This window comes from Microcaecilia unicolor, unplaced genomic scaffold (assembly GCF_901765095.1).
Source record: "Microcaecilia unicolor unplaced genomic scaffold, aMicUni1.1, whole genome shotgun sequence".
NCBI classification, from domain to species: domain Eukaryota; kingdom Metazoa; phylum Chordata; class Amphibia; order Gymnophiona; family Siphonopidae; genus Microcaecilia; species Microcaecilia unicolor.
In genome coordinates, this window is record NW_021963050.1 from 201007 (window position 1) to 222976 (window position 21970).

Sequence of the window (21970 nt, forward strand, 5' to 3'; positions counted from 1 at the left end):
GGTGAGAGAGGGCAACCTTGTTTGGTTCCCCTTTTTAGGGGAAATGGTTTAGATACATTGCCATTGACCACTTTAGTAGCCAGTGGATTATCATAAAGAATATTAACCATGTTTACAACTCTGTCACCAATACCAAACCATCTCATGGTTTAAAACAGATACTGCCACTCAATTCTGTCAAATGCTTTTTCTGCATCTAAGGAGACTGTAATTAAAGAGTCATCAAAATTACGAGCATTTGACAAGATACATATGTCTTGTATTCTAACATGGCAACGGCACAGTAACATGAATTTGGTACAATTGGTCTAATGACTGTTTGTGTAAAATTCAATTCTTCCAAAGAGACAATTTGTCTAAAGGTTAATTTGTCTGATGGATCATTGGTCTAAAAATTAAATAATCAAGATAAAGATGTGAAGTCATACATTTGTCAATTCTTGAATGTCAATAATGAGAATACTCCACATGCTTTAAGGTATTAACCCTGGAAGTCATTTGGTATTGTTGCTACTATTTGGGTTTCTGCCAGGCACTTGTGACCTGCTTTGGCCATTGTTGGAAACAGGATACTGGGCTACATGGACCATTGGTCTGACCCAGTATGGGTATTCTTATGATCTTATTGTAAATATCTCCCTGAAACTTCCCATTGTTAATTCTGACTTCAAACAGGCAGCCATACAAGCCTCGGAAGAAGAATTTCCCCACTCCATTTGTAATGCTTGCTTTTTTCCATTTTGGACAAAGTATATATAGGAAGATACAGGGCCTAGGAATCTCAAATCAATACGCAACGGATGAGGAATTCAGTATAAAAGTTCACTAAATTGCAGCCTAGCATTTCTTCCTCCTAATGAAATTCAATTGGCATGGCTTGAATTGATGGGAGCCCTTCCTGATGAAGCAGCCAACCTCACCCAATGGCTTGATGAAAAGTATGTTCATGGTCAGGTTCACATGACTCTTCGTGACCAGAAAATCATATCATCTCTGTTTCCACCTGCTGACCTGGGCATACCAAGAACACAGAGCATAGTGGAATCATGGCATCAAAAACTGGAAGTGTTGGTTGGAAGAGCACATGTTGGAGTCATAAATTGATTGCTGAATTCCAGAAACAGTAGAAAGATGTTGAAGGTCAGATGGAATGTATAATACAAGGTCAGCAACAAAGGGTTAAGAAAAATGAGGAAAGAAGTCACAGTGGCGATCCTTGGTCGGCTGCCTCCCGGGGCGGATCGCCGCTGCGCACCCCCCCCCCCTCGGGTGCAGTGGCATTCGTCCCCCTGGGTGCAGCATGACACCCCCCCTCCCCCAGCGTATCACCCAAGCGCCCTGGGTGCATTCTTACCTGCTGGGAGCAGCCTCGCAGCTGTCGGCTCCGCTGGTTCCATGGTCCTTCTGCCCTGGAGCAGGAAGTAGCAGCAGAGGGAGCAGAGCTGACAGCTGCATGGCTGCTCCCTGCACCCCTCCAGCAGAGTGCACCTGGGGCAGACCACCCCCACCACCCTGCCTTTGGTACGCCACTGAGAAGCCATGAAGATCATATTATGTCCATTTTTGGACAGCGGGCCTCCTACAATATTCTGGATTTGATACGTGGCATTGCCCACAATCTGCACTTTTAGAACAACAATGGAAAACTTTCATGCTTTTTAATTTTCTCATATAACTTTCTTCACTCATATAAGTTTGTGTACCTTTCTGTATTTTGTTCTTACAAAATTACACAGACTTTTGTATCAGTATCCTGTCTCCTCTTTTGTTTAAACCAATTTAGCCATTAGACCAGTTGACTTTTAGTCCAACTGACCCATTAGCCATTGTATATTTTAGACCAGTTGTCCATTAGATGAACTGTTATTTGACCAATTGTTGGGGACCCCAGTAACAACATGGGTAAAATAAACCCCACAGATAGCAAAATCGTTTTCACAAATAAACATTTGGTTGCTTCCCATTTCATTTCTAATTCAGTCAAATGTTCATGAATTGGGTACTTACTGTGGGTTTCAGGGGCCACTGTACTGTGCCTAGAGTTGATTAAGTAATTTTCCTGTTATAAAAAATTTTGTATTTTACAATTTTGCAACTCTATACATCTGAGCTAATTGGCAAGCTTAGACCAACTGTATATCTGGTGAAAATTATACTTTCACAACTCAGGCATATTTATTTATTTATGTATTTATTTATTGCATTTGTACCCCACATTATCCCACCTTTTTGCAGGCTCAATGTGGCTTACAGAGTGTTGTTATGATGTAGTCATTACATGATCTTAAATACAGTTGATAATAGGCTGAAGGTAGATGATTTAGATGCAAGGTGCTAGGTAAGGAATAGGTATAGGTCACCTGCATGCCTATGATCTATACAGTTGTGTGCTTTGTGGATTAAGGATGTCATTTTGTAAAAGATATCTCTGCCTAAAACAGCATTTTAGATACAGAAATAATCCTTTCTAAAATTGCCCAGGCTGAATATGCATAGAAGTTTACAGGACATAGCTATCAAATGGGCTATCGTTAAGATGGATTATTGTATCAGAAGGTATTCTATTTTAGCACAGAATCTCATTGCATAAAAGGTTCAATGAAGGGTGGCCAAAATGGTTAAGGTGATGGAACTCCTTTCAAATGAGGAAAAGCTTAAGAGGTTAGGGATTTTCAGCTTGGAAAAGAGATGGCTGAGGGGGGATATGATACAGGTCTACAAAATCCTGAGTGGAGTAGAGCATGTGGACCTGAGTCAGTTGTTTACTCTTTCAAAAAGTAGAAATATGAGGGGACACTTCATGAAGTTACATGGTAACAATTTTAAAATGAATAGGAGGAAATACTGTTTCACACGGTGAATAATTAAGCTCTGAAACTCGTTGCTGGAGGATGTAGTAACAGCGGTTTGCGTATCTGGGTTTAAAAATGATTTGGACAAGTTCCTAGAGGAAAAGTCCATAGTGTGTTATTGAGATAGACATGGGGGAAGCCACTGCTTGCCCTGGGATTGGTAGCATGGAATCTTGCTACTGTTTTGAATTCTACCTGTTACTTGTGACCTGGATTAGCCACTGTTGGAAGCAGGACACTGGACTAGATGGAACATTGGTCTGACCCTTTCTTTTTTCTTTTTTTTTTACTTGACTTTATTACATTTTTCATCAATACTTATATTAGAAAGAGATTAACACAAGCCAGGGATATGAAATAACCTCCTGTAGAACTAATTAACAGTGAGAAGGCAAAACATGATGTAAGTACATATGTAATGCCATACTGGGACAGACCGAAGGTCCATCAAGCCCAGCATCCTGTTTCTAACAGTGGTCAATCCAGATCACAAGAACCTGGCAAGATCCCCAAAATGTACATTACATTTTATGCTGCTTATCGTAGAAATAAGCAGTGAATTTTCCCCAAGTCCATTTCAATAATGGTCTATGGACTTTTCCTTTAGGAAGTCATCCAAACCTTTTTGAACCCCACTAAGCTAACTGCTTTTACTACATTCTCTGGCAATAAATTCCAGAGTTTAATTACACGTTGAGTGAAGAAATATTTTCTCCGATTCGTTTTAAATTTACTACTTTGTATCTTCGTCGCATGCCCCCTAGTCCTAGTATTTTTGGAAAGAGTAAACAAGCGATTCATGTCTACCCGTTCCACTCCATTCATTATTTTATAGACCTCTATCATATGTCCCCTCAGTTGTCTTTTCTCCAAGCTACAAATTTCAGTAAAATTGAATGAACAGTTCAAAAGATATAGGGACAGGCACAAATACATTAACAAGATCCTATCAGGCATGGTTTTCTTATAGGAAACTTGGACAATTGAAGGATGCATTTAAACTACCTAGACCAGAGGTGGGCGATCTCAGTTCTCAAAGGCCACAATCCAGTCATGTTTTCAAGATTTCCAGAATAAATATGCATGAGATAGATTTTCATGTACTGCTTCCATAGTATGTAAATATATTTCATGCATATTAATTGTAGAAATCTTGGATTGTGGCCCTTGAGGTCCGAGGTTGCCCATCCCTGACATAGACTCTCAACCTGAGTAAATTTTCTTAATTTTCTTATGTAAGCGTTATATCACCCAGTATGTTTTTTTGTTTTTAAAAGTCCTGACCACTTCTTGAATATTTTCATGCCTGTTGATTAGTTAGGGATTTTGTGTTTTCTGGTGCCATGTTCTTTTTTGGCAGTACTCTGTGTGAAAATATGGTATGACCTTCTGACCAATTAACACAGGAACAGATTTGTGCTGTAATTGTTCAGTTGGATTTAGCAGTTACTCAAGCTCATTATGCAGTCATGAGTTATCCTTGGATATAAATGCTTTGCCATATCATTGCATTGGGCTTGTTCTCATGGCAAATGCACATTGACAGAGGGGCATGAGAGCACAGCCGTGATGTAGGATGGAGAGAGTGAACACAAAATTAAGTTCAAAGAAGCATGAACAATTATTGAAGTTTACAAATATGTGCTTGAATTTAAGGCAAGGTTAAAGTACTTCCAAGTACGTTGAGTTTTATTTGAATAATTTTGACCCTTTATTCTCAACTGCTGTATGCTATGCTTCCCTCCCCACCCCCCACCAAGACAGCATGCTTGGATGGATCAGGGGAACTTCATCAGCCTGGAGGTTTCCATAGTTGTAGCAGCTGTCTCTCCAAGCTGAGTGTATTACATCTGTGGTGTACTTAGGTTTGACTAGTCCTAATAGACAGGGATGCAAACCTGGACCCCCCCCCCCCCCCACACCTTGTGGTACATACTTCTATGACCCATGCCCTGGTTCTATAACCTAAATTTATATCAGATTTTAGTATCGGCCTTTCAAGCTTAGTCAAGCTCTTCAAAGGTAAGGGAACTAGAGAGGGCAGCGTACTAGAAGAAATGAAAAATGTATGGGAAAGTATATTATAATCATGTGTTTGTAATTTTCATAAGTCATATAACTATAGCATTTTGTTTAGCTAAAATACGTTTTGTATACAGTTATTCAAGGGGATACTTTTTAAAGGCACACCAGTAGGATAATGGGTTTTTCATCTGCATAGAAAAAACTTTGAAAATTACACCCCTCTCCCGTGGAGGAAGAACGATGACCCCAGAGCCAAATTAGGACACGGCCAGTGACATATGTAGACATGGGTCTTCATTTTGAAATCTCCAGAAATGCTTTCTCCTGCATACTTAGAGCCTGTAACACAGTTGGGGTAAAGATGACCTGTGACATAGATACTAGAGAGCTGCATGGGAATGGGGATCACTGGAATCCCGTGGAACCCAAGGGATTCTCACAGGGATGGAAGAAGTTGCTGCCGGATTCCTGTGGGAGTATAATCAAAATCTCTGGCAATGCCAAAATGAGAGTTGGAATGTATTGAGTGAGGCAATTGGTGCACCAGAATGAGACTTTTAATGCCCAGAGAGACAGCTGGAATGCCAGACTGAGACTTGAAGTACTCATTGATTGATTAGTGAATACCACCAAAAAGCACAAAACAAAACAGCGGTAGGCTGTGGGACTCAGGAGAAACAGAGGGCTGTGAGCAATTAAGTAATAGCGTAGACTCCTGCGGGTATGGGTGGGTATGGAGGAGATTAATGGTGGGGATGGAATATATCTTAGTGGTTACAAGTGGGTATGGGTTAGATTCCAGTGGGGTTGGGTGAAAATTCTATCCCTGTGCAACTCTCTAGCCACACAGATGTTTATCAAAAGGAAAACTCCCCAACATATCCATGGATTTTAACCGCGGGCTGTGAGAATTAGTCTTCTAGATGGCAAGTTTCAAAACATATACCCAGCTAAGTGGAAATTTACCAGGTAAATGTGTATATTTGAAACTTGCTTTTCATTGCCCAGCCAAAAGGATGTATGGGCTTCTATAAGGCACATACTTCTAGGTGTATATTAAAAAGAAGCATCCCCAGAGGTTTTGTTAGGCCAAGGGAGGAAACCATTTGGGGCAATTCTATAATAGGGCACCTTGTAGTAGCCTTTTCTATAAAGGAAAACAGGTGCCTACATTTCTTTGATGATTGAACTGGATGCATGCTCATTTGCCCTACTTGTTCTTTTATGAAGTAGGAGCATTTCTTGACCCCAGGTGAAGGCATAAGTGCCGAAATGTGGTCAAGTCAGGTCAGTGATCAATAAATTTGTTTGTGGAGTATCCCGAGTCTGCTCCCTCTCTGGCCTATCTCTACTTTGTATTGTTGCTTGTGTTGAGTCTGCAGAGTGTTGTGCTTCTGTTTTGTTGCTACAGTGGCTTAGTGCATAATGACGAGGGAGGCAAAAACATAGGTGGAGCATGGACAGGCCATGGGTTTATCACCAAGCAATGCACTCAACTTTTTGAATACTATCAGATACATGCATTGCATGGTACACTTAGGAGTGCCAACCTATGGCATCCATTGACCTGGCAAATTTGGCATGCATAAATTTTGGCACACCAACACAGCTTTGCACTAATATTTTTAATGACTTTGGTGCCCTCTGAATTTGTGCTCTAATTGGCGCTAGGTGTGCACCATTGTGGCGCCTTTATATTGGCACCAAGGTATAGAATGCCCCCATATTATTTTATTGTTGGAACCATTAAGATAGGGATGGTTGTTTAACCTTTCAAACAACTCTAAAACAAGAAGATATTTCTTGAAACTAACAACCATCAGATTGAAGAAAAAAATCATAGAGAGCATTTTTCATGCACTCATGCTTATGTTGTGAAATCTGTTGTTAGAAGACGTGACTTACATTCTGGTATTCAAAAGATGTATAGACAAGTTCCTACAGGAAACCTCCATAAAATTACTAGCTAGATAGACATGGGTAAGTCATTGCTTGTCTCTGGAAATCAGCTGTAAGGAAAAGATCTACTTTTTTTGATCTTCTGGGACTGGTGCCTACTTTTCTTTATAGAATACCATCTTAACATGCCCTAGGCATGCCCATATTCTAGGCATGATCACTTACATCAGCCACAGAGCTGGTATAAATGATCTTGCCTAGATCATTAAGAAATGTATGTAGATTGTAGGATTCTCTAATCTATGCTTATAGGTTAGAATCTATCCCTGTGCTTCACTCAAACTTTGCTCATATGAACAGCCATGTGCAAACTGCTCACCATCGCATTTATGTGCCATTTTACAGTCTAATATGTAGCTGGATTATTGGCATTTTTATGTGTAAATACTGGTATTCAAGTTATCTATGCATGTTCTTGGTGCCTACATTTTGGCACCCTCCTTATAGAATTAACCCTATAGTGGGTGCATAATACCTATACCTATTGTGTGTATGTAGCCAGTCCTCCAATATTGGCTCTGAAAATGGCCCTTGAAACAACACAAGCAATTATTTTTAAGTGTTTGTGGCTAAAAAATATCACACTCACCTCTACCACTCCAATCCCAAGCACACAGAACAGAGATAAAGAGTACCTGGTCAGTGGCTAAGAACCCTTTCAACTGTCTCTGGGCAGGAGAAAGCTACACACACTGGAAAAAACCCCAATGTGCTGTTTAAAGAAAAGTACACATTTAATGGGCTCTCCGCAGGCAAACAAAAATTTACAAAGTATGGCCAATAAAAATAACTAGACATCCAGTCCACATGGAAATGGTTAAATGATGACAGAAGACTTCAGCCTTCCTCATAGTTCATCAGTTACCTCTCTCACTCTCTGGGATTTTTCTTATGCACAGCTCTTTAACGGGATAGGTGTAGACCCCTCCTCAGTCTCTTTGCTCTTTTCAAGTGCTTTTAAATAGTTAGAGATCTCTAATCAACACTTATCACCTCTCCTCTGTGCATTTACTTTCCATGTTTTGAAAGTCAACCCCATAGAGCTTTGATATAAATAGCCCCTCTCCCTCCCATAGAGACTTTTCATTCCACACTCTAAGTTATGTATTACTCCTCATGAGCATGGTTAGGCTGAAGTGCCCAGGATTTGGTCCTATCTTCACTCTTATCCTGGATCAACCAAATGGACTCTCATGCTCCTCCGCCATTCCTCCTCCTTGGGACGTAGAACACGTCAGCAGCTTCACTCTCCTCTACAGGTATTAAGATGCCCATCCAAGGTTATGCAGGTGATGTTCCCTAATTTCCAAAGAAACAAGTTATGAGGTCATCTTTGAACTTCAATTTCAAGCCAATCCACAATTACCACGTAAACTTTGGAAAGATCACGGAGAAAAGGACACTTCTCGGCAGTGTGAAAAACCGTTTCACATAGAAAGACTCCTGAGGCAGGCACACTAAGCCAAAACACAATGTTGTGTCGAGTCTCTCATGCAACAGCAACAACAGAAGAGTCTTTTATATAGTAATAACAAAGGACTATGTTATACATTTATATGTTATACAAGTTAAAACACTTTTCTACATTTTTAAGTCACATTATTTGCTGAGCTTTCTTCAGTCTCCCGCTTTTTGGTCTTCTGTTTGCTTGCTCTGTGGGATTCCTGTAGGTTTGCCATTCCTTTGGTGAAAACAATTGGGTACATATATTCAGCATGCTTTAAGAGAGCTCTGACTACCACTGTCTGGGTAGTACTGGGCTGTTCTTGGGTGAAGTTGAGGTGGTCCTTGAAATTATATGGGCACCGGTGATATTCATTTCTGGTATCTGCATAGCTAACTTGCAGTCCTATATTTGGTCGGTTAGATATGTGTATACAGCACTGAATATCAGCCATAGCCATATAACTTCTAAATGCTGCCACAGACCCAGATATTAAAGGCTGGTGTCCAGGCATGGCTCAATATTCCAAGTTTGTTTCAGTTTTGATATACCACCCAATCAGTAGGCTTTCTGGGTGGTTTACAATATACAAAAGTATTGAAAGACGAGAATACAGTAGAGTCTTGGTTAACTAACCTTCGGTTATCTGATCCTCCAGATTAACTGATGATCATGTCATTGGGCTGCATCTAATCTCCCTCCTGCCACACCTCAAACTCCCCCCCCCCCCAAAAAAAAAAAGTGCCTCCTACCCTGCCTATCCTCCCAAACAGATGCATCTCCACTGTCCCGGACACCCTTAAGTTCCCTTTCCTACTCACCAGCTCAACTGCAGCCATGGAGGAGGAGGCCTTGAAGGCTTTTTACTAAGCCACGTAGGTGCCCAAGCGTGCCCAATGTGCACCAAATTGGAGTTACCACCCGGTTACCTCATGGCCATTACGGTAATTTCAATTTTGGTGTGTGTCTGCTACGCGTGTCTGAAAAATATTTTTTATTTTCTGGCGCACTTAGCGTATGCGCACCAAGTGGCATCTGACACACGTAGGTCATTACTGGCCAAATTCTTTACTGCTAGGTCTATGGCTGGTGGTAAGGTCTCAGACCCAAAATGGATGCACATACCTTTTTCACAGGCGCACTGAAAAAATGGATTGGCGCGCCCAAAAACCTGTGCCTACACTACCGCAAGCCATTTTTCAGTGTGCCTTTGTAAAAGGACCCCATAAAGTAGCAAACGTTTCTGGTATTTTGGCTATGGCTTGAGGAATTCCCCAAGTCCCACCAGCAGAAGTGATTGTCCACTGGTGTTCCCTCAACTGGTCCTGCCCCCACGCAAGAGTGAAAACTGAGCATTAAGTAGCTTTTCACTCAGTTTATCTATTTTAGGTTGGACAGCCAAATATGTGATCCTAAACTTAAAGCACATAAATTATTCATTTAAGTTAGGACAACAGACAGATAGTGATAAGCAGATAATTTTGACTATCAGTGTTATCTGGTTAAATTTTAACTCCACCCGGTAGGTCTTCAGACCTTCCTCCTGCTATCTGGGCTAAGCCTTTCTTTGTCCCTGGTTAGGTATGTTTAGTATGAATTTTATTATTTGCTCAATGAGCCCAATGTTTTAGCCTTCTTTCTTCTGTTTTTGATTTATATGTGGTGTTTAAGAATTTATTAATTAAAGATTGATATTGATGAGCTCTTTTATATATGCTTTTTTTATATCTTAAAATTGTCTTTTTATGTAAATGCTGTTTTATTATTTTAAATATATATATATTTTTTCTTTGTTAGCTGCTTTTTGCCACTACCCCTGATGCAGCCTTATTGGCGAAATATGGCCACATCGGGTCTGTACACATAAAGAACCTGTTTAGACTTTCAGTGTCTACAGAATCATGAATTTCCAGTCCAGGGTGTAACTGAAAGGAAAATATCTTCTAAAAAAACAGTATCAGGTGTCAGTTTGTTAGATGATGACTCTTTTCTAAATCATATTCCAAATTTTCTGTATAAAGTAAAATGTAATTGAACCCAGAAATCAATTTAGAATATTCTAGATATTAATCATGAATATCATGATAATAAGAAACGTAGAGTGTAGGTAAGCTAACATCTTGAATGAATGTCTGTCTGCCAAAATGCAGAGTGCATATTTTGGATCCCTTGTCTTTGAGCTTCTCATTCTGTTAACTATTTTCATAGCCATTAACACAAGTAAATAAATATTTAACTGGCTGAAAATTGTCCTCCTCAAGGGCAACCATGCTACTTTTTTCCTTAACACATACAACTAACAAGTTTCAAGGTACAAATGTGCCACATATCTAACAATATCTAATGCCCTTTAAGAGAGGACATGATACCTACAGGCATCATGTCGAAAAAAGCATCCCAATATAGTTTTCTTTCACCCCTGCTTATCACTGAGCCATGATTCCAATAATCAACCTTATACAAGTCTTCTACAATGGTGACTTCAAGGTCAATAATTTTATTTAGACAGAGTACATTATGAGTGTTTGCACATGACTTTCTGAGTTGTTGTTGGTTTTTTTTTGTTTTTGTTTCTACAAGAAATAGAGGAAAACAGTAGTATTTGATTCCTATAGGAAATAGATGTGTCCCATAAAATCTCAGATGGACTTTGGTGTGGATCTACATCCTAAATGCTGTGGAGCTTTTAAAGCATTGCCAAAATGAAGAAGCAGTTCCAGTATAAAAGGCAGGGAGTTCATTTCCCTCTAAGTTTGTGGTTTTTAGACATGATGCACTGCAGGCAGTTGGTGAGGCTGTGAGTACCACATGAGTCATTTCAGTGTAAATTGTATAATTTTTATGCAGTTGAAAACAAATATATATAGAAAGAGACCACATGTCTTATCATTCCAGATATATTTACTGTTGTTTGCAGCAATATTTGCAACCTACAAAATGTGAGAATAATGTACTGCTGATAGCAATCAACCTGAATGTCAGAACTGTTATATAAACATTCATTCCATTTCTAGAATCAACACTGCCACAGGCTCAGCGAGATCAACTATAAAATAAACAAATAAGCATAACTAACGTGTACAGATGAAATAATTAATTAGGATAACATGAATTTAAACTTGTCAGACTTACAAAAATATTTTACTTATGAGGCAATCCATACGGAAATCTTTAGTTTTAGTTTCACATTGTGGATGTGCAAAATAAGCAGCAAACCTACCCTGTTTCAGAAATGCATAGTTAGCTAAGGCTCATCACTGCCAGACTGTGTCAGCCTATTAATATTGTCTTACCACTAGTGCACAGTAGCAACTGCAATATTTGAATAGGCATTCCTGAATTGTATCATAAAGGAGAGGGTTTTTACTCACACCTTGTCCAATTGCAGATTAAAGCATGTTACATTTAAGTAGAATAGTTACTGTTCTGTTCCCAGAACAATTGTAGCTCCATTTTGAAATCTATTTTCATTAGGTTAGTGGATTGACTGTGATTTAAGTTTTCAAAGAATACTGCATGTTTGGATTTTTGGTTTTTGTGTTTTATATATATTTTTATTGTAAACTTGTGATTGTCTTGATACTTTATTGTACATCGCTTTAATACTTTGGTACAAAGCAGTATATCAAGTCAATAAATCCAATCCAATAGTTGGTGCTGAGCTTGCCACGAGGGAATATTCAGTGGCATTTACCCGGATTGTGAAGCTGAATATCTCCTCTAGGTGCTAGAGCTGAAACCAGCTATTGTGTGGGCAGTCCAGGGGCAGAGTCAGCATGAACCAGAGAAGTGCCAATAATCAGCCCTTAACTGGTTAACTAGCCAAATTGTACCAGTTAAATAAGAGTCCTGTCTGTCTGGTTTAATTTATCTGGCTAAGTGCAGGCTGGCCGCACATACCCGGGCATTTAATGCCATTACCCAGACATAGCCCGGCATTGAATATCCAGCCATAATTTGAGTGATGGTGGCCAACATTTAGAAGTTAAAGGGACCTTTTACAAAGGCACACTAGAGTTTTTAGCGCACACTAAAAATAAGCATGCACTAAATGCTAGAGATGCCTATATATTCCTATTGGCGTCTCTAGCATTTAGCGTATGCTAATCATTAGTGCATGCTAAAAACTGTAGCACCTTTGAAAAAGACCCTCTAAGTTTCTACTTGAGGCAATTGAGGGTTAAGCAACTTGCCCACATTCAAAAGGAACCACAGGGGGATTTGAGTCAGGCTTCCCTGGATCTCAGGAAAATCCAGTAGTATTACTGTAACCAATCAATAATTGTGGACAGAGGGCAAGATTGTGCTACTTAAATATCTCCAAATTATTCAAAAGTAAGTTAATGTAGAAAAAAACTCAGTGTTCATTTCTTGTCAAACTTTTATTAAACAGAAGTGAATGCTCCTTTTACTCCTTAGCTGTCCAGTTGTTCAATTGACTCTTTATTGCTCTGAATATGTTAGAAAAACTTTTTATTATAAGTCTTTGCCATAGCTACTTTTAAAATTCCCTCTTGGCCTGTCATATTACTTCACATCCCACTTACCAATGCTTATGCTCTTTCTAGTTTCCTCATATAGGCTTGATTTCCTCATATAATTTATTTTTTATTTATATATTTAACATATTTATAATCCACCAAATCACCACTGGGTCATGATGAGGTACAGTAAATAAGTGATAGGATACATACAAATTATAAATGAAACAAACGTTTTCTAAAAATACCAAGATCAGTCATAGCATGAAGGGCAGGGAACAAGGTGTTCCACAAGGAAGGGGCTAAAAGAATTTGTGAGCCTAAATAAATTGCTTCTTACGCAAAGTCAAAGAGAGTATCACAAAGTCAAAGAGTATTGGTGCATCGGTCTGATAGAAATATAAACATGGACCAAAGAAGTCAAAAGAGCTGCAAATAAATTATGAGGTATTTTGAACATCAAGGGTCCTGTTTACTAAGGTGCACTAGTGATTTTAGTGCACGCTAAAATTTGCACATGGTAAATACGAGAGACACCCATGTATTCCTATGGGTGTCTCTAGCATTTTGTGCGTGCTAAAAATGCTAGCGTGCCTATAGCACGGCTTAGTAAACAGGGCCCCAAATGTAATACCTTAAATTTAAAATTAATCTACATAGGAAGCCAATGAAGTTGAAGTGGCACTGGGGTTATGTGGGAATACTAGCATTGTCACAACAGCAAACAAACTGCTGCATTTTGCACCATTTGCAATGGCTTCAATGTAGAAGCAGACAAACCTTAATAAATAACATTATAATAACCCTAACAAGACTGCTGTAAAGCCTGAAATATTGTGTGGAAGTCATGCCCAGGCAAATTCATCCTTAACCTTCAAACCACCTTCATTTTATAAAAAGCAGAGCTCACAAACCTATTAATATGAACTCATTTAACTGACTCTTCCACTTCACTGTTTAAACCACGCTGGCAGAAAAGAAGTGAACATTATGTTTGCTGTAAAGAAAATTCTGCCTTTGAAAAAGAATGAAATACCAAGAAATTGAAAGCTAAGACTCTGCAAATTATGATTTTACCAGGAGGAGCAGCTGATAAATATATTGAAGCTGTTCCAACTGGATTACAGCACTGTTGGCTAATATTATAGAAGTGAAGAGGCTGATTTTCAAAACAAAAAGAGGTCCAAAAAACATAATAAGTTGGCAAAAGGATGTTTTTCTTTCAAAAACATCCAAGCTGTGATTTTCAACACCCCAATTTTAGATGTTTTGTTCCAAATTTCAAGGGGGCGTTTTGGAGCATGTTCTGGGCTGGGCATGAGCAGAACCATTTTTATGCAGTAAGGGAACAAAAATGTTTAGGGCCAAAATTAAGACCAACCAGCTCATTTTCGAAAGTGATCGCCGGCCATCTTCTGACACAAATCGGGAGATGGCCGGCGAGCTCCTGAACCCGGCCAAATCGGTATAATTGAAAGCTGATTTTGGCCGGGTTAAACTGCTTTCCGTCGCGGAGCCAGCGAAACATCAAGGGGGCGTGTCAGTAGGGTAGTGAAGGCAGGATGGGGGCGTGCTCACGAGATGGCCGGCTTTGCCCGATAATGGAAAAAAACAAGCCACGCTTGACGAGCATTTTGCCGGCTTTACTTGGTCCCTTTTTTTCACGACCAAGCTTCAAAAAGGAGCCCCAACTGACCAAATGACCACCGGAGGGAATCAGGAATGACCTCCCCTTACTCCCCCAGTAGTCACCAACCCCCTCCCACCCAAAAAACAAAAACAAAACTTTTTTCTCAGCCTCTATGCCAGCCTCAAATGTCATACCCAGCTCCCTGATAGCAGTATGCAAGTCCCCGGAGCAGTTTTTAGTGTGTGCAGTGCACATCAAACAGATGGACCCAGGCACATCCCCCCTACCTGTTCCACTTGTGGTGGTAAATGGGAGCTCTCCAAAACCCACCGAAAACCCACTGAACCCACATGTAGGTGCCCCCCTTCACCCCTTAGGGCTATGGTAATGGTGTAGAGTTGTGGGGAGTGGGTTTTAGGGGGGATTTTGGGGGGGGCTAATCAACCAAGGGAAGGGAGCTATGCACCTGGGAGCTATTTTTATTTATTTTTTTTAATTTTTAGAAGTGCCCCCTAGGGTTCCCGGTTGGTGTCCTGGCATGTGAGGGGGGCCAGTGCACTACAAATGCTGGCTCCTCCCACGGCCAAATGGCTTGCATTTCGCCGGGTTTGAGATCACCGGCATTATTTTCCATTATGGACGAAAACTGAAGCTGGCCATCTCAAACCCGGCAAACTCTGACATTTGGCCGGGCCCAACCGTAACCGTATTGCATTCTATGCGATCATGGAAACAGCGTGATGACTAGCTCAAAGTGGTTGGAACCTCACCGCAGCCCTTACAGAGACGCCGGGTTTGAACAGCACATATAAGGACAGTTTACCCGGGTGTGGTCTTGTAAGATCACTAGAGACTTGAAGGTGCCTGTTGGACTGATGTGTTGATGGACTATTGTAGAACTGTGATCAAGACACCTAAAGGTGCGATTGCATTATGTGGTTCATTTGAATGAGAAATTGCCACAGGGATCTCCGCTTTCTCCAATACTTTTTAACCTAATGATGATTCATCTGGCCAGAGCACTAGCCAGATATGACCTCAATCCCTTCATTTACGCTGATGACGTCACTATATTCATCCCTTTTAAAACTGACCTATCTGAAATCTCTGATAAAATTAACACAGGTATGAGCACTTTAACCTCTTGGGCTGATGCTTTCAGGATGAAATTAAAGAGAAAACACAGTGTTTAGTCCTATCTTCTCAACATTCTCCACTCATCCCAATTACTCTTAGCACCCCAGAGGTTAAACTTTCAATATCAGACAACTTGAAAATCCTTGGAGTAACGATTAATAGTCATTTATCATTTGAAAACCATGCTAAAGTCATCAACAAGAAGATGTTTAATATAATGTGGATTTTGAAAAGAGTGAAATCATATCTGGGACCTAGTACAATCCACGTAGATTACTGCAATAGTGTTTTTTTAGGTTGTAAGTCCCTAATATTGAAAAAGCTCCAGACTTCCCAAAACACGGCAGCCAGACTTATTTTTGGTAAGTCAAGATTCGACAGCGCAACACCTCTTCGAGAGAAACTTCACTGGCTCCCCATCAGAGAAAAAATTAACTTTAAAGTCCACACAATGGTTTACAGGATATTACATGGAGAAGCCCCCACCTACATGAATCACCTTATTGACCTCCCAACCAGGAAAAGTTTGGCGTCTTCCTGTACTTACCTTAATCTACACCTCCCCAACTACAAAGGTATTAAGTACAAATCCTTCTACGCATCCAATTTTTCCTTTTTGGGTAGCCAGCTTTGGAATGCTCTACCAAGACCTATCTGTACCATTAATGGCCTTTTGCCCTTCAGAAAAGCACTGAAGACCCATCTCTTCAAGATAGCCTACCCTAATGATTCAACCTAACCAAATCTTGCCCACACAATTCTTATTGACAATAGTTATATATTGAACATGTTTCCCATTATCCTTTTTGCTACCCCATATCCATATCCATTCCTCTCCATCTTTCTACGCCTACCTCCCAACGCTCATTTCCTTCTGAACCCAATTCCTCCTATGTTCAATTTACTTATCCATTAACCCCATTAATTTTGTGTTTACCACAAACTATATATTCTTCTTACGACTTTGTAATTCTTTATATTGTTACTGTATAAGCCGCATTGAGCCTGCCCTGTGTGGGAAAGCGCGGGGTACAAATGTAATAAATAAATAAATAAATAAAAATAAACACCATGTACAAGCCTTTTAAATATATATACTGATTTTTTTCTTTTATATCAGGTTGACCTACATTTCATGAAAAAAATTCCCCCAGGAGCTGAAGCTTCAAACATTTTAGTGGGGGAGCTGGAATTCTTAGACCGAGCTGTAGCTGCATTTGTCAGATTGTCTCCTGCAGTACTACTTACAGGATTAACTGAAGTTCCAATTCCATCCAGGTGAGTGTTGATAGCATTGATTCAATATGTGCGATGCATGCACTGATTCAATATTTGCAATGTATTTCATGGACATAGAAGACTTTTAATTACAATAGTTTTTATTGTGCCTTTAATTGAATAAAACATCAATAAACAAAGAATAACCAAAACTAGGGATATCAACGGTTCAGACTCTTAACACAATAGAGTGAAAGAAAAGAAAATGCAATAGCAAGCAGAGCAGCAGAGTCAGTGCAAACATACATAATTGTCATGACATAAATACCCACCCCACTATCCACTCCTGTTGCAGGACAAAGAGGAACTGAATGCTGCCAGAGATATTATGTTGCTGCTGCTCTCTTCAATGGGTCTCACACCAACAGGAACCATGTTATTCTGTCTGGTGATGAAGGACTCAGACTTGAATGTAACACATACAAGATTATACCAGTAGTGGTGATATAAGGAGACCACTGTCTTCCAATTCATCATCATCATCTTTAATCCCAGAGACAGTAGAATATCCAGTAGCATACACTGATTCTTGTCCAATGTTAAAGAAAGGAGTCATCTAGAGGGGAACATAATCAATGAACCAGGGGCCCTGGATCCATTTGGGAAGGCCCAGGCCCCCGTGCCCCCCCCCCCCCCCCCCCACAGCTACGTCACTGCCTCTGATTCACCTTTCTTAGAGCTATCTTTGACTGTTAATAGCAATAGGGGTCAAATTGTCATAGTTCAAAGGAAAAGAAAAGCACTATCCATTTCCTTTTCAACTATATTACTGAAAACATTGCATCTACTAGGGACAGGTTTACTGGCAATTTTTTTCCAGTTCAAACCTAATATCTATTGCAAAAATTCTTGCAGTCTAATAAAGGAAGACATTAGGGGAAATACAATTTAGAAATCTCATAAGTTCCCTAACTACTTTGAATAGTTCCCTAGCACTGTTCACAATAGTATTAAGGGTCCTTTTACTATCCTGTAGTAAGCACGAATGTGTGTTTACTGCAGCTAAAAATGCCTTACTTGGGACACGCTAAGGTGTCCCATAGTAATTCTGGAATTGTTGTATGCTACCCCTGCACTAAAAAATAACATTTAATTTTTTAGCGCAGGGGTGGGTCAGGGGGCAGAGATCGGGCATGTTCTGCACTAGTTGGTTAGTGCAGCTACATTGCCATGCGTTAACCGATTAGCATGTGGTTAATGCGTGAGCCATTACCGCCTACAAAATAGATGGGGTTCACATGCTAATGGGAAAATTAGCACATGGCCATTAATACTGAAAATGGAAAAAATTATCTATTTTACATCTATTTTACATCTGCAGAAAAATGGACTTAGCGCATAGGATTGACCCGTATAAGGACATGCCAAAGGCCACTTTTTACTGACGTTTGATAAGAGGGCCCCTTAATCTGGTTCAAATATCCTTTGTTTGTTTGTTTGTTTTTTTAAGCAAATCTAAAATGCTGATTCTCAAAAGCAGATCAAGGATATTTAACTTGGGGGGACTAATTTCCTAGTTTCTGGAGTGAACTTGGGGAGCTTATTTATCATTTAAGGACCCTTTTACTAAAGGGCGTTAAGCTTTAACTTGCGGTTAGTGTGCCAAAAAAGGCTTAAGGCAGAACACGTTAAAGCATTTTGCAGTAATTTGCAGTATTTAGGGGTCTGTTTACTAAGCCACACTAGCGACTTCCGCGTGACATTGCCGATACAGCTCATTCAAAGTGAATGAGTTGCGTCGGTACTAGCGCACAGCCAGCTGCACTAGCGGCTTAGTAAACCCCAGCGTTAATTTTTTGTAATTTTTTTGGGAGAAGAGAATAGGCATGGAAGTGTTATCCAGCCAGCACCTTTACGATTAGCACACGCTAACTAGATATCATGGACTTAGCGAAGAAGCACTTACTTCCTAAATAGGGGGTAGTAAGTTCTCCCATGTTAGTTTTTGCAAATTCTGTATGCTAATGGAGACATTATAGTAACATAGTAACAGTTATGATGGCAGATAAAGACATGAACAGTCCATCCAGTCTGCCCAACAGTCACACTCATTATCAATTCATGATTAAATCAACAATGAACGTGATATTATATACTTTATCACAAATCTTTCTTTGGTGTTTCTGGGACATAGACTGTAGAAGTTCACCCGACACTGCCCTTATGTTCCACCTACTGGAGTTGCCGTCAAAGCTCACTCCAGCCTATCCAAATCAGGGGCGTAGCCAGACACCCAATTTTGGGTGAGCCTGGGCCCAAGATGGGTGGGCAAAAGAACCTCGCCCCGTCCCACAGGTGATTTGGTCTCTCCTTCTCATGCCTGCATGCCATGTGGTCTCTCAAACATCCCCCCTCCCCCGCATACCTTTTAAATAGCAGATTTTCACCAGCAGCGAGCAGCAACTAACACACACTGCTCATGTTGGCCCCACACCCTTCCCTCTGATGCAGCTTCCTGCTTCCGCCTAGGCAGAAATACATCAGAGGGAAAGCTGTGGGGCCGGTGTGAGCAGTATGTATGTCACTGCTCACTGCAGGCGAAGATCTGCTACTTACAAGGTATGCAGGAGGGCCACTTGTTGGATGTTTTCAGCTGGTGGGGCTTGGAGATCCCTGCCAGCCACATCATAGGTATGCTGCTACTGGGTGGGCCTGTACCCAAAGTGGGTGGGCCTGGGCCCACCCAAGCCCACCCTTGGCTACGCTACTGATCCAAATCATCTTGTCATTTGTGCGACCCAGACCATAGAAGTCTTCCCAGCACTGTCCTCGGTTCCAGCTACTAAAGTTGCCATTGAAGCCCTTTCCAGCCTGTCCTAAACTGGATTACCGGATATATAACACAAAATCCGCCTGGCACTGGCCTTAGTTCCTGAGAGCCGGAGTAGCTGTCCAAGTATCACTCATACATCCACCCCCTGCAGCCATTTAAGGTTTTTTTTTTTTACTGCTTAACCTTCCAAAAAAAAAAAACCCAAAACCAAACAAATTGAAAAAAACAAACAAAACTAAAACGCCCTAAATTCTGCTGTGGAAAATCTGGGCTTAATGCCTAGATCTTAATGTATTTTATTAAAAGGGTCCATTAAAATACTAACTAGTTTTGAGGCTTTAATGATATAGCAAAATACCAAGCTTCAATAAGTAAATAATGGATATTTAAAAATTTGCATGAAAAAACATCTATTATAAAGTGGATAATCATACGTTTTGAGTGTTTTTGTAAGTTGTGTATGTTGAAAATGTAAGCATCAAAATTTCAGTGCATTCTCTTTGTTCTCACATCTCAATTGTTTTTGCACAATTATATCCAGAGTGTTTTCTTCTTTTGTTTCCAGATTTTTATTTGTACTCCTGGGACCACTAGGAAAGGGTCAACAGTACCATGAGATTGGCAGATCAATTGGAACACTAATGACAGATGAGGTATTTATTACTTGAATATGTCTGAAGTTACTTGCTTATTTTATTTTGATATTTGAAAATATTTGATGTTTAAAAAGGGTAACAATATTTGGGGTCCTTTTTACTTAACTGTGGTAAGTACTAATGCTTGTTTACTGTAGCAAAAAATACGTTAGAGTGGGGCGCGCTAAGGCCTCCGCGATAATTTGGGGTTCAGTGCGTACTACCCGCAAACTAAAAAATAAAAAATATTTTTTAGCACTGGGGGCAGGTCCGAGGGTGGAGAGTGGGCATGTTTTGCGTTAATTGGTTAGCGCAGCTAAATTGCTGCATGCTAACCACTTAGCGCATGGATAGCGTGCGAGCCCTTACTGCCTACAAAATAGGTGGCAGTAGTGGCTCATGTGCTAGTGGCCACACACTACTGGAAAACTTAGCATGTGGCCATTAATAATGAAAATTGAAAAATTACCCATTTCCCCCCAGATTTCATGCTGAAATCCAAGCATATTGTATAACAACACACATAAATTAATTGTTTTAATGAGCCAATCAATGTTCTTAACAGCACTAATTGGCAGTATTTCGAATTTACACGTACAAGTCGCTAAGCATATTCTGTAATGCAGTGTGCCTAACTTCTAATGCAGAAAACGAATCCACAATATCAGTATCTCTGGCAACATTCAATGACATATACACACAAACCAGGACTTGTAGCCACCAACTCAAAGAGAGTGCTTGAAACAGTTCACACCAGTATAATATAATAGAAATATTTTATGTATGTAGAGTACCCTCAGATAGTTACCACTATTACTGCAGTCAATAATGCTGCTACAAGGTGGCATAGCACTTCAGTGCTATGCCACCTTGTAGCAGCATTATTGACTGCAGTAATAGTGGTAACTATCTGAGGGTACTCTACATACATAAAATATTTCTATTATATTATACTGGTGTGAACTGTTTCAAGCACTCTCTTTGAGTTGGTGGCTACAAGTCCTGGTTTGTGTGTATATAACTTCTAATGCATGCAGGCAAAAAGGGGCAGGGTTATGGGTGGGGAAATGGGCATTTTGTGGGCAGTCTAAAATTTACACTTGTAGTTATAGAATATGGCCCAGTGCGTCTAAATCTACACACTGGGATTTACGCCATGTTTTTGTTGGTGTAAATGGACGCACGTAATTTTAGGTGCAGGGATATCAACTAAGCATATTCTATATACTGTGCCTAAACCTTATAGAATATGCTTAGGTGAATTTTTTAGGCACCATATATAGAATCTCCTCCATTACCCTTGTGGTAAAAATGGCCTCCAGCATGCAGGAATGACCTGGGACACACTAATTCCACGTTTTATCACAGTTTGGTAAAAGAGCCCCTTTATCTTTTAGTGATTTTATTTTACTACTGTGTTATGATAATTGCGTGACAGTACTGAATTTGATTGTATGTTGCAGCTTATTATTACTTGATGATGTAATAACTAGATTTGGCTTGGTAGTAAAAATACAACTGTAACTAACTCATCACTTTATGATGACCTCATGAGACTGTAAATCTTGCACAACATATTGAGATCTAAAAACAGATTTCTAATACCTTACGCAGAAGTGGGCCCCTGGTTTTATAAGTTACTACAGTGGGGTGAATGTAAAGCCACTGTTTTTGGAGTTCATTATTGTTATTCAATGTGATGTATTTTGCCTGTGAAAAACTTTCAGGAAAGAACCACCCTGAACATTTCTCTATA

The 21970-nt window shown here is 40.0% G+C and overlaps 1 protein-coding gene across 1 annotated transcript in view; it reads left to right on the forward strand.

Moving 5' to 3' along the window:
* Positions 1 to 21970, forward strand: part of LOC115458840 (sodium-driven chloride bicarbonate exchanger-like) — a 241773-nt gene that overhangs the window by 178642 nt on the left and 41161 nt on the right. Inside the window, exons 8-9 of the mRNA XM_030188666.1 lie at positions 16649 to 16806; positions 20145 to 20232. Coding sequence (XP_030044526.1) covers positions 16649 to 16806; positions 20145 to 20232 — 246 coding nt within the window. The remainder of the gene's footprint in view (positions 1 to 16648; positions 16807 to 20144; positions 20233 to 21970) is intronic.